The sequence below is a fragment of the Aegilops tauschii genome, chromosome 3 (genome assembly GCF_002575655.3).
Source record: "Aegilops tauschii subsp. strangulata cultivar AL8/78 chromosome 3, Aet v6.0, whole genome shotgun sequence".
Taxonomy (NCBI): domain Eukaryota; kingdom Viridiplantae; phylum Streptophyta; class Magnoliopsida; order Poales; family Poaceae; genus Aegilops; species Aegilops tauschii.
The window spans coordinates 29,122,799-29,136,817 of NC_053037.3; the positions used below are offsets into that span (position 1 = coordinate 29,122,799).

Consider the following 14,019-nt stretch of genomic DNA (forward strand, 5'->3'; position numbering starts at 1 on the left):
CTCGTCGGGTTTGTTATTAGTCAACTGTATGTTTGACCCGTCGGGGTTAATCATAACTAAGAGTAGAGCCAAACCGTCGATTAGTATGATTACCGACGGTGCATATAACCCTTCGGAGATTCCTTTAGTTGAGAGGCTGGCAAGCAACGCCAATTTACGAAGGCTCATCGTACGCATATTGTGTACCCAAGATGTTTGCTACGCTATAAGGCATAGTCACCCCGAGATCTTTTCTACGCTCCATAGGCAGTAGTGTGATACACCAAACTGCGTTTCAGAATATTGGCATATCAAATAGGTCTCAAGATTACACGACCATACATGACCCAAAAACATATATTATATTTTGCATATCTAAGAAAGTACTACAAGCCTAATGAGTTCCATACGATTTACATCAACCCTAGCGATCCATCTAGGGAATGTAGAATGCAAAACAAAATAGTAACTATGCATGATATAATGGTTCAGGCAATTTGCATAAGCTAAATTGCCCTCAATCTTCAAAACTTCGCTTTGTTGCGTGCCTTGAATAAGATTGTTAAACTAGTCACCATCATCGCCAGAGTTAGTATCTCATTCATCGCCATATGGATCATAATGTTTATCGCACGAGATATCCCCTGCCTTGATGTCATAGGTGTTATCGTCATCATCATTAATGGAATGATTATTGTCATGACTCAGACCGCCTCCAATATTGCTTCCCACCCCCCTATAAAATGATAACTTGTAAGAGAGATGAAAAATGATGTAATGTACTGTAGTTAAATTCAATTGAGCCACAGGGAACAAACTTTTATAGGGAAGCTACAGGGAATAAAATTAATTGTTCTATATTGTACTGGAGTATCCATGGACTAGGAACTTAGTGTATGTCAGCATTTACTAGTGCTAGACCAATGGTTCGCTCCTTTTCAAACCATGCATCCGGGGAATAGAAACTAAATGTAAATGGGAACAATACACAAATAAAACTAGTTCACTCGTTTGCACCTTTTATCCACAAACTTATATACTAGTAATTTTGACCTTTTAATATAGTTCCCTGGTACATGTGATAATTCGTTTTTAGTAATCAACTCTGCGATTTAGCAAAGAGGAATGATTTATGAACTTAAAGTAAATCCAGAAAGTTACTAAGTGAAATAGTTAAGTGCGGCACAACCATGGCAAGCTTTTTCATCATCCGAATATGCACATACTTTCTCATCTTACTTTGTTCCTGTATAACTAGTTGTACAAAGCGAAGCTGCTGCAACTACTACTACTACTCCATAGTAGAATTTCCACCATAGTTGTGTGATTTGTGCAGTTTTGACATCTTAGCTCGCAAAGATTTGACATTAGAAATATATCAGACTAGACTAGCTGGGGATTGCAGCCTTAACTTGCGGAGTACTACAATACGGTAATTGGTAATGGAACTGAACAGAGGTGGTACACCTACCTGAAGTCGGCCATCTCACTGGATTGGATCTTTTTGGGCAGTGACTCCTAGAAAATTCTGAGAGGTTCCCTCTGTCAAATTTTTCTAAAACTCAGATGAATGAAAACATATATGTACTTTTTGGACAGTGACTCGTAGAAAATCCTGAGAGGTTCCCTCTGCCAAATAAAAAAAAACAAATCAGATGAATGGAAACATAGATGTACTCTAACATGAACGAATTAAGAAGAGGGAGACGGATGTGATTCAGTTATGGTACCTTGGAAGGATCCAACTTCTAGCCGGGCAGGGAGAAGGCATTCTTGGCTGCTTGCCTGGTACATGGATTTGACATTGGATGAAGCTAGCGATATGGATCTCCCACCTCCTTTACCCTTCATGAGAAGGAGAACACAGCAGAATAGAACCCTTCAGCCTGCGTTGTCGCTCGGCCATCCACACACGCCACCGCTCGACGAGCAGCCCGGTCCACAGCTCGCCCATCAGCCGCATCGCCGCTCCTTGCGCTGCTGCTCGCCATTGTCCAACACTACTGCTAGCAGTACTGTTTCTGCAGAAAGAGAAGAAATAAGAGACCAAGGCGAGAGGAGGAAGATTTTCCCTTAAAGAGAGGAAAGAGGCACTGATCTAGCACCTTAGATCGCCGGGTGCTGCACGCCGCCGCCAGAACTGGTGAGAGACGGGATCTGGCTGGGTGGACTTGATTTTTACGGGAGGATAGAAATGGGGGAGGTGAAAAACGCCTCCATCAGCCTCCAGCCATGGCTGTTGTGGAGTGGAGAGGGGAGGGGTGGAGCCGATCTGAAGCTAGTTCAGGTGGTGGGGGCGGTGAGGGGTGGAGGCGAATAAGATGAGGGTTGGTCTGTGGCGGCGAGGTGAAGCTAGGCCACGACGACTAGCAAGGGGAGGTTCATAATTGCAACTGCGGTTCGTGGCTTCGTGCCGCGTGGGCTACATATTACTCCCTCCGTTCTTAAATATTTGTCTTTCTAGAGATTTGAACAAGTGACTACATACGAAGCAAAATGAGTGAATCTACACTTTAAAATATGTCTATATACATCCGTACGTGGTAGTCCATTTGAAATCTCTAAAAAAACAAATATTTAGGAACGGAGGGAGTATTTTTTTCGGCTCGCGCAAGCGTGGTTTGAAACTTTTAGCCGCCCGTGTAAACAGACTTCAGGTTTTCTTTTTCTTATAATTTGAACATTGATCAGATTAATATTTGATCAATTTAAAATTTTAAATACAATGCAGTAAATTCAATGTGATGATGAAATATACTTTGCAACATTTTAAACTCGCGTGATGTCAATTGTATCCATAATGTACATTTAGGTAACGTTAATTTCGCAAATAATTATTTAAATTCTAAATGATAGAAAAAGAGTTTAGAAATTTGCAACAATCTAATAGAACCTGTATAATGTGGTCCCACATATGTAGAAATTAGTTGGAAGTTTCCAGATCAATATTTATGGTACACACTTCCCAAATAATCTTTCCAATATTCAAAAGATTTGATAAAACCGTAACTATAGGTTTCATTGAAGGGGCACATCTTCAATGATGTCTCATATATTTCCAAGCATGCTATGAACATAACACTAACAATTTTCACATAAAAAAAGATAACACCACCAAATATATCTCTTTGTTATTTTAAATAATATGGGACCCCAAATGTTTGAAAAAGTTCAGTGAGAAATAGTTTTGATGTAGTAACTTCGTATTTGCTTATAAAGATAATATCTCATCTTGACACTCTCACACTTACAAGCAACATGTATTCATAGATTTTTCAAACAGTGTTAGAAGCTCCGAACTGATGCACATAAGACGTCTCTTGGTGCTATCCATGCACGATGGATGATTCATTGGTGTGTTGTATTTTGGTTCCACCCTACGAAAACCATGTAATTAACTTTTATTCTTTTGGGCCATTTGTTCTTTACAAAAATCATATTTTGATTCTTAGATTTCTCACATAGGTCAACATTTTAATCCGAACAGTTGCACATATGACGTTTCTTCGTGCGATCCATGTATGGTGGATAACTCAATGATGTGTTGTATTTTGCCCCCCCCCCCCCCCCCCCCCAAATGGACTGATCTGTTGTGCTGGACAAGGATAATGCACGACAAGGATCATACATACAGAATCGTATGCATAGCAGGACTCTTTTTTAATTTTGAAATGCAGAACTCATGTTTTCTATAATTCATGAGCTAAATTGCATTTAATAAAAACATGGAAGATGTGGTCCTTCTAGATCACAAAGGTGCATTAAATAAATAAAAACATGAACATACACAGGAAGTTACAGAAGGACACATAACTACTAATAAGAAATAGCAAACTAGACCCTAGATTTTACAAAAAGGGCCCTAGAACATTGATGGAACGATCCAATATATACATGCATATCCTCATTGTCGTTGAGGATGACACCACTTGGGATGACAAGACCTCTGTGGCTCCATGACACAAACTCCGTGGAGAATCAGCGTTGCCTCCATTTTACCTCAGTCGGGGGGGGGGGGGGGGGGGGGGGGGAGATGAATGGGCGTCCTTGGGCCAGCAGATGTGGTGGTGTCGTGGAACAGGACAACAACCGATCACCGCAACAAACGCCTAGCCACTCCAAAGCAGCCATGGATGAACTCTATCCCGATATAGAATTCCATTTTTTTCCCACGTCATGAGCCACCAGCCACTGCTCGGACACGGCGACAACACACTCCACTTAGCCAAAACGCCATGTGCCACATGGTAATGACCCAACCTAGACCTATATATACAAGACTATGATGAGCATCTCCTTTATCTGTTCGTCAACTCCGTTAGATCAGATAAGGGATTGGGCCTCTTTCCTCTTGATACTTTGTGTAAGTGCACATTCTTTCAAACAAGTCTTTTTTTTAAACCATCATATTTGTATTTTTTGGACCAATTTTTTCCCCACCCTATTAAAGAAAAATAACATATCATGCACTTACAACATCAATGCTAGAACTAAATTGTTGGAAGTTTACTTTTATGAAAATTTTCTGGAATAAAACTATTGGTTGTTCCACATATATTTATTGCAGTCGTCCATTGAAACATATCACCGAGGGTTAAATTCAACCGTCGGTTATTGAATACCCCGTCGGGTATTTAATCTAATAGGCGAGAGTGACGTATGCACCGTCAGTCATTTCTACTTATAGCTGAGAGTTTTGTTTTAACCTTCGGCTATTAAATTTCACCGTCGGGTATTACATGTAATCTCCGTGGGTATAGCCAAAACCGTCAGATATTACAATGAACCGTCGGGCATTAGGTTGGATAACCGAGAGTTGGGTTTTCCCTGTCAGATAATTTAGGACACCGTCGGTTATTAGTGGTCATACCCGTGAGTTGCCAATAACCGTCGGCCATTGCCTCCTCCGTTGGTTATTACTGTAATGACCGACGGACCGTCGGCTATTAGATTTCACCGTCGGAAATATGGGGATTTCTAGTAGTGGATATGCCGTCGGTGTAGGGGCCTATGCCGACGGTGTCCGTACGGCCGTCGGTGTAGAATGACCGTCGGCGCAGTTTTCCATGGGACGGCCGTTGACGGCGCCGTCACTGCACCAGTCGAACCAAGGGCCGCCACGTGGCAGCGATAAGCAGACGGCCTGGTCGTCGGCATAGTGCCAAGTCTAAGCCAACGGCCTGGCCATCGGCTTACCTCTGCCACGTGGCAGGCCCAGAGCGCTCCGAAGCGAAAAGGTATGCCGACGGGGCCGTCAGCTTAGCTTGCCATGCGGCAACCCCTGGGAGTTCCTGGGCGAAGGACTATGCCGACGGCAAAGCCGTCGGCATAGGTTTTGATTAGCCGTCGGCATAGCCCTGCCACGTGGCGGCTGCCGGTTCACCTGGGCATAGCTATGCCGATGGCTTTGCTGTCGGCATAGTTCTGTTTTGATTTTTTTATATGCCCTGTTTTGTCCATTTTCATTCAAATTCACAGCAAATTGACTCATATATGACATGTATAGATATATAACAGATCACAACAAGATCATCATCATCTAAAGATCATCATCATCATTTAAAGATCATCGAGATCATCATCATGTAAAGATCAACATCATTATCATCGGCGAAACACTTAATGAACATAAGTATGCGAACATAAGTACTCCGGAACATGAGGAGAGGCCACAGGCACGGGTAAATAAGGACTACAGAACATGAAAAGTATGCCACGACGGCCACAGGCATGGGTATCATCATCGACATCAGCCAAGACCACCACCGCCAAGACCACCACCGCCAAAACCGCCACCGCCAAGACCGCCACCGCCAAGACCACCACCGCCACCTCCTTGCCTGATTGGAGTGACTGGAGTCGAGCCGCCGGTCCCCTACATGTTTGAGACGAGATTGTAATGGTAAATATGATATGATAGTGTTGAATGAAGAGATTGTAAGGGCAAATGTATACTAACCGGAGTATCACTGCCTAGTGCACAGATTCGGAGTTTGATGTGCGAGGATGGACTCGCGCAGGAGGACGACGATGGCTGGCGTCGTGATGGCGTCGATGGCAGAGAGACCTGGCACGATAGATGCAACAGTATAGCTCTGAAGATGGATTGGTGGCAGGTGGCTGCTGCGGCTCATACCCGGCAGACATCCTGGTTGAGGAGTGTGCCGGACTGGTAGGTGCCCCATACCCGGCAGGCGTCCTGGTTGGGATCTCAGGTCTTAGATGTTTAGGTTTGGCTGCGATGTCTGTTTGATATTAGGCCCAGGCTATCAGCGCCCATTCATCAATTGGATGGGAGTAGCGACAGTTGTTGCTTAGATGGTGGCTTTAGTTTTACTATTGTATGATTTTGTAAGGTCTTGGGAGAATAATTAATAAAGTGGACGCATGCATCGCCCAGATGCAGAGGCCGGGGGTCCTCCTCCTTTTCTAAAAAAAAGTCTGTCCCTCTCTCTGCCCCCTTTGTCTCTTCTTATTAGTTCAACCTTAACGGCGGGTGTATCATATCATAAATGAAAGAAAATAAATCCATCAGGTTCGATCAAATCATTTGAGATATGCTCCATAAATCCATACCTAGAAATCTTATATCTCAAACATTTATATATGCAATCACACTTCATAGTAAGCGAATCGCGGAATATCTCAGGATAATACGCCGTATATTAAGCATTAAATGAGTGTTTAGATGCACTACCATTTACCATTTAGATCACCTGACTAAACCAGGAAGCAACAGATACGAGCGTTAGGCGAGCAACCACCACCAAGAAACCATGACGAGCAGCAGCCCAACCATCCTCCTCGTCGTCGCACTAGTGCTGGCCGCGACACGGAAAATTGGGCGGCCCGGTAGGTACCGGCAACCCGCTAGCCTATCAACTGGTGACATCTGGTACCGTATATTGACTCTTGTGTTGTATAAAAGGTTTTTTCTGTTTATGAAATATTAGTATTTCAATAGCTGGTTCATCACCAAAGTACTACTTTTGTCAATCTAGCAGCCCCGAAGTACTACTTTTTGTCAGAGAAGGAGGCGCATGCATCAGTCTCTTCTCTCTCCCTTGCAAACAAATCCACAGACTTTATTTCAACTTAGCAAATTAAAAACACTCATATCTTTTGAACCAAAAGGTAGTATTTGAAATAATATATATATATATATATATTTAAATTCTTGACGCCAAGACCTTTAAAACTAGACAGATCTTGGATACATTTCAAACACATTTAAATTTCAACATTTCACATTTGGTATGTGGACTAACACATTTCAGTTCAGAAAATGTGGAACAAGCCAATAGCATATTTCAGAACCGTGAAATAATAACTACATAAAATGAAATTTTAATATACGACTGTAAAACTGATTATTTGAAAATGTGAACAATGTATTTCACTTTCTGTGCTTACTAGTTCACAATTCAGAGCCAACATTTCACTTTTCACTGGCTTCTTTTGAAAAAATAACACCTATTTCAATTACACATTTCTCAAATAACGTATTTCACTTTTTCGTAATAAATTGTTTCAGATTTTCAAATAATCTGTTTCACAATTATTATATATTATAATTTCACTTTTTGCGGTTACTAGTTCACAATTCAGAACCTACATTTCACTTTACACTAGCTTGTTTACAAAAAACATATATTTCAACTGCACATTTCTCACCTAAACTATTTCACTATTTTGAAATAAATTGTTTCACATTTTAGAATAATCAGTTTCACAAATGATACATTATAATTCACTTTTTGTGGTTGCTATATCACAATTCATAAGCTATACTTTTCTTTTCACTGGCTTGTTTCATAAAAGGCACACCCATTTCAGTTGCTCATTTTTTAAATAACATATTTCACTCTTTTGAAATTAAACTATTACACATTTCCAAATAATCAGTTTCACAAGTTGACATTTCAGTTTCATAAATTTTTTCACTTTCAAAACCAATATTTCACTTCCGCTGTCTTGTTTCACAAAGAATAGATTTTTCAAGTGAAATAGATTTATTTCACATACGAAATGTGAAAAGTTGACATTTAAACGTGTTTGAAATATATCCAAAATTGTTATTTTCAAATAACCTGTTTCACAATGATATACTACAATTTCACTTTTTGTGGTTACTACTTCACAGTTCAGAACCTATATTTCACTTTACACTGGCTTGTTTCACAACAAAACATATATTTCAACTGCACATTTCTTAGATAAACTATTTCACTATTTTGAAATGAATTGTTTGACATTTTTGAATAATCAGTTTCACAATGATACATTATAATTTCAGTTTCTGTGGTTGCTATTTCACAATTCAGAAGCTACATTTTTCTTTTCACTAGCTTGTTTCATAGAAAGCACATTTATTTCAGTTGCTCATTTTTGAAATAACGTATTTCACTCTTTTCAAATTAAACTATTACACATTTTCAAATAATCAGTTTCACAAGTTGACATTTCAGTTTCAATTTTTCTTGTCGAAACAATATTTCAGTTCAGCTGTCTTGTTTAACAGAAAACACATTTTTCAAGTGACATAGGTTTGTTCCGCATACGAAATGTGAAATGTTAAATTTAAACGTGTTTCAAATATATCAAAAATTGGTTTACTTCTAAAGGTCTTGATGCCAGGAGTTCAAATACATAAATTATTTCACAAATAACCTTATGTTTTAAAAGATATATATGTTTTAAATTGGTCAAGATGAAAAAAAAGTCCATGGATTTGTTTGCAAGGGAGAGAGAAAAGACAGATGCATACGTGTGTGAAGAAAGAGAGAGAAAGAGTGAACTGTCACATCTATGCATGCGAGGTAAGGACAAAAGGTGTGGGCTAATAGCTGTATTTGATCTAGTATTCATTTTGTATAGCAAAATGGGATGAATAATTGCTCTTCGTGGACCGCATCTTAAAGCAGCTGTTCAGTGGTGAGATGGTTGCCGGCACATGCCGGAATCACGCATAAAGAGTTTGCGGTGCTGGCCATCCTTGCGGCCGGCGCACCGATGGACACGGTGGTGGATTCATGCAACGCGATCCGCAAGGTCGTGGACTACGGCTTCTGCGTCTCTGCACTGTGATCCAATATTATATGCTTGTTCTCGCAATATTATAAAAAGTCAATTTTAATGTAAATTGTGTGCAAATTTCGACATTGTTTGTTCTAGATTATTTTTTTCCTTCGAAAACTTCATATTTTGATTTTTTGTTTATATTTAATTTTTTATTTTTGTTTAATTTATTTTTTCTTACATTGTAATACCAATGATATTAATCCATTCCTTCTTGGAAAACTTCTTATTTGCAAAAACTCCACTATTATATGCTTACTCTTTCATATTGTAATAAAACACAATTTCTGATTAAATTGTGTGTTAGTTTTTTTTCATTTTTTTATTTTCTTCTTAAAGGGTGATACTAATGCCACTAATTCATTCTTTCTGAGTAAACTTCATTGTTCTAAGTTTGAGAAGTAGAGACATTGTGGATCAAATACCAATGCAAATAATTCATTCATTTTTTGGGAACTTCTACTTTTGCAAAAATTTCACTATTACATGTTGATTCTTGCATATTATAACGAAGTGCAATTTACGTGTAAATTGTGTGCAAATTTGCCATTTTTTGTTTTACTTCTTTTTATTTTTCTTTATTGATAATATAAAAGACATTCATTCATTCCTTCTTAGGAAACTTCCTTTTGCAAAAAAGTCACTATTATATGTTTACCTTGCATATTACAAAAAGTGTAACCTCTGTGTAAATTGTATGGAAAATTTTCCATTATTTATTTTATTTCATTATTTTCTGTCTTTGTAAAGGTTAATATCTATGTACTATTCCATAGACTTTTTTATTGGCACTAGTTTTTTCATTGGACTGCCACATGGCACGTGATACAAAGAGATGGATGAGCATTGACCAAATGGGGTTCCCTGTAGCTTGTGATCCAGATGTCTTCACATTTTATCTTCATTATTATTTGTCTTTTTTGTATCTATCGCGTACAAACATGATTTTTTATGCAAATTCGTACGATACATTACACTATATGTGCGCGTACAAAAAAAATACATTTTTTTAAGTTTTAGAAGTCCGTTTCTTTGAAATTTAAAAAAGAAACGGGCTCATAGTGCCTATGCTAACATTATTCGGTTTTGCTATGCTTCAGGTACCCGTTTTTATTTTAAGTCTCAGTCCATTCTTTTTCCCAAGCAGACTTACGTAATAACTGCACCTATAGCTGGAGTAGGCAAACTAGGCATGCAGGGATGACATGTAGACAAGTCCCCGAAGCAGCATGAAGCGAGTGCATGTGTCGAAAAGTGCATGCAGAGGCCGATCGAGCTCCATTGAGCTCTATATATTTTTCCAGCAACAATACCTTTTCCACATCTCAAAACAATCTGAAAAAAGTTTCATGTAGACATATACTTGTAGTATACATGTATAAAATTTCATGAACATATATGTTCATATGTGATGTACGCAAAAAAGACAAATATACAGATTAAAATAAGCATTTTCTTTGTTTAATTTGTGTCAGATATTTGTCTTTTTTGTACGATGCAAATAATCAAATTAGTTGATGAAAATTTATACATACTTGAAGAATATGCATATGTATTTGTAGAAAAAAATGACATTTTTTTAAACTTCTAAATATATTTTGATTTTTTTGGCAAAACGAGCTCCATGAAGTTCGGCGGTTGCAACGCCACACTCGTGCATGTGTCTACTTTTTTTCTTCCTGTGGGTGAACAGTAAAATTAAAAGAAAATGTAATCAAATTCAAAAAATTCTGATTTTTTGTAGTAACTTTTGACAAAAGTTTTATATGTTTGAAAATTTTCATCACGAACTGACATTCATGAAAGTTACGGCAAAAATAACAAGATCAGTACTCCAAAATGCTTTCAAAACTAACATTTTTGGAGTATCGACTTTGTTTTTTTCCACGACTTCCAGGAATGTTCATTCATGATAATTTTTTGCAAGCACATAGAACATTTGTCAAAGGTTAGCACGAATTTTTTTGGAATTCCCTTACTATTTTCCCTGATTTTACCGTTCACCATGAGCATTTGAGCTCGGGGTGCAAATACTCCACTTTCGTATTTTCTTTCTTTCTTTCTGTGTGTGTGCGCCTCCCTGTCTTACTTATGTTTTTTTTTGTGTGTTTGTGCATGTCCGTGTGCGTCTGCGGGTGGGTGCCACCATGTGCTTGTGTACATGCATCCGTGTATGTTTGCTTGTGAAAGTGGAACACGCTGTCGAAATGCATTTTATTTTGAATGCGTCGAGACAGTTTGCATGTGAAGTTTTTGTTTGTTCTTTTTGTTTCAATTGATTTCTACTATTACATGTGTGTGTGTTGCGGGGGGGGGGGGGGGGGGGGGGGGGGGGAGGGTATTATGTCTAATTAGTTCAATCAATTTATTGTTCTTCTGTGCATGTTCTTGTGTGCCTGCGCGCGCACCACATGCATAGGTGGGTGTGTGTGCACGCCCATTCATGCATGTTAATCTTTAGTGTTGTTATTATGCTATCTGAACATTCGGTATACATGGATGGATACATATAGTTCTATGCAATATGGGTACATATCATATTGTTGTTTGAATATTGCACCACTATATATTTGTTCTTGCATATTGTGGTGTAGGGCAAATTCTATGAAATCTATGTGGAAGTTCTTCTAATCATTTTTCTTAAGGTTATTTTCTTCAAAAATTTCCCCCTTTAGAGAAACACCTAAATCCTTAATTTATTCTACCTTAGAAAGATGTATTTTTTGGTTCTAATATGTTGCTTTCTTTGCAAGCAAGGAGAACAAAATGACTAGCACCAAATATAAAACTGCTTATTTTCCCGTATATGCTAATGCTTTTCCTCCATTTTTGTTGATTTGTCAATTTTTTGCGTGTTAGATTTTCTCTGATATTTGCGCATGTGGTGGTGGTTTGATGTTGCGGTCGTATGTTATTACTTATGTTTGTAATGAGCTTAAAATTTATTTCATTTTCTTAATTTCTGTATTTAAATCATTAGTTGTATTCAAGTTCTACTAGGTTAGGCATGCACAATAAAACGAGATATAATCTAATTCCAACATATAAGAAAAAAATCATGCCAATAATATTTTAAGATTCATTCATTTTAGGCATAGTTGTATAATAGTATTAATTTTCTTTGTTAGTTTCTTGTTATTAATGTTAGGGTAAACTATCCCCATAAACTGTATATTTCTTCTTGCATAATGTTGAACAGTGGACGTTCTATGTGTGCAAGATTTAGTCATCATTTGTTTTAAGTTTTATTTCTTCATTTTCTTTTTCTTTAGGGTAGTACCAACGCGCTTAATTCATTCTACCTAAGAATAACATTTTTTGTTTTTAGTTTATGGTTTTAGTTAGTATATTTATTTGTTTACCGATAAGAAAAGAGTGTCGAACATGAAAAAAAAACTTCCTTTTCTCTCTAATCATAATGTTTCTTGCTCCTTTTTCATGTTGTTGCTTAGTCAAATTTTATTGTTGGATTTTCTCCTATATTTGTGCATGGCAATTTGTTGTTGCAATCATGTGTCGATATTTAATTTTGTGCAAGGAACTTAAAATGGAATTTATTCCTACAGTTGATCTATTCAAATCATAACTTACACTGAAGTTCTGCTAGTTTACACCTGTTTATTGCATAGTACTCCATCCATTCCTTTATATAAGGTGTATTTGTTTTCTCAAAAGTCAAACGAGTGCATGGTTGACGAAGTTTTTAGAAAAATATATTAATATCCACTATACGTAATTTATATGAAAAGTTGTTTCATATTTTATCTATTAGATATTGCAGATGTTGTTATTTTATTCTATAATCTTGGTCAAACATTCAAATGGTTGACTTGCACGGAAACGAATACACCTTATATTTTGGAACGGAGGGAAATAGGTTGCAAGTTTTCCATATATTCTTCTTTATGTTTATTGGAAAATAGTTTGGCAACAAGTATTTATGATTTGTTCATATGTCAGACATAGCTGTGTAATATTAACTTTCATTTTTTTTTTATTTTCTTAGGGTTAAACTATCCCCATAATTCATTTTTCCTAGGAAAGCAATATTTTCTTTGTTTTTGTCTTTGTTCATTTCTTCTATGAGGTAAAAATACGTGGTGTGGATTGTGGAATGTTGGCTGTGCTTTAATCTACTACGAGCATGCATTTCCTGCATGCAACAAGCACGCACGCGCGCGGTGGAACGGAGGCCGAATAATAGCAGCTGCCACAGCCCGGTAGCCGATGTGGATTGAAAAAAAGTGACTGACCCAAACCGTAAACTCAGTCAGCCCATATAATATTAATTACTACGGAGGGGGAGCGGGTTCATGAATGAATTCAGTGACCGATACTAAGCTTCACCCAGTCGACGACGGCCTGCACGATGTAGGCCATGAAGAAGAACTCGCTGTTCTCCTTGGGAAGCGCCACCTCGCCGGCCAAATTGATGCACTCTGCCGAGACGTGCCAACAGGCCGCCTCTAGCACCTCCGAAACGCCGCTATAGCGCCCCGCAGCGACCGACCGCGCCGCCCACTGCAGCCGCGGGACGGCGCCGACGTAGAGCTGCAGGCACGACCGCATGACCTTCTTGCCCTTGGCGTCCTTGGCGTGGGCGAGCGCAGACTCGATGCTGGCCTTGGCTACCGTGGCGTTGGTCACCGTCAGCCTGGTGGCGAGCACCGCGAGCTCCGGCAAGCCGCGTGCAGAGCGGCAGGAGTGGTCAATGCAGAGCGCGGACACGCACATGTCGGGCGTGACGTAGTGGTCGCCGAGGCTGTTGCAGAGGTCGTCCACCGCGGAACGTGGCGCGGCGCGGGAGCTTGATCCGCCGTGAACATCAATGGCCGAGGAGAGGACGAGGACGAGGAGGAGAGCGCCGCCGAGAATCGAAGAGGATGTGCCCATGGCCATGGTGTTGGCGTATTGTCTCTCGGTCTCTCCCTCCCGCTGCCCTCCTTTGTCTCTTCTTAATAG

The 14,019-nt window shown here is 39.1% G+C and overlaps 1 protein-coding gene and 1 long non-coding RNA gene across 2 annotated transcripts; both read right to left on the bottom strand.

The window, feature by feature from the left end:
• Positions 1–228: 228 nt before the first annotated feature.
• On the bottom strand, positions 229–1,986 carry LOC120975303 (uncharacterized). The gene is made up of 3 exons (XR_005771088.3): positions 1,710–1,986; positions 1,451–1,608; positions 229–715 (listed from the first exon to the last, which is right to left on the bottom strand). It is a non-coding gene; the product is annotated as an uncharacterized lncRNA (long non-coding RNA).
• An 11,332-nt stretch (positions 1,987–13,318) lies between these two features.
• Positions 13,319–14,019, bottom strand: LOC109769240 (uncharacterized). The gene has a single exon (XM_020327992.4). The coding sequence runs from the start codon at positions 13,954–13,956 to the stop codon at positions 13,381–13,383; it is 576 nt and encodes a 191-aa protein (XP_020183581.1). The 5' UTR covers positions 13,957–14,019; the 3' UTR covers positions 13,319–13,380.

Bases quoted from the DNA above. Each gene is read 5' to 3' on its own strand.
- LOC109769240 (XM_020327992.4), bottom strand. From the start codon at position 13,956: ATGGCCATGGGCACATCCTCTTCGATTCTCGGCGGCGCTCTCCTCCTC.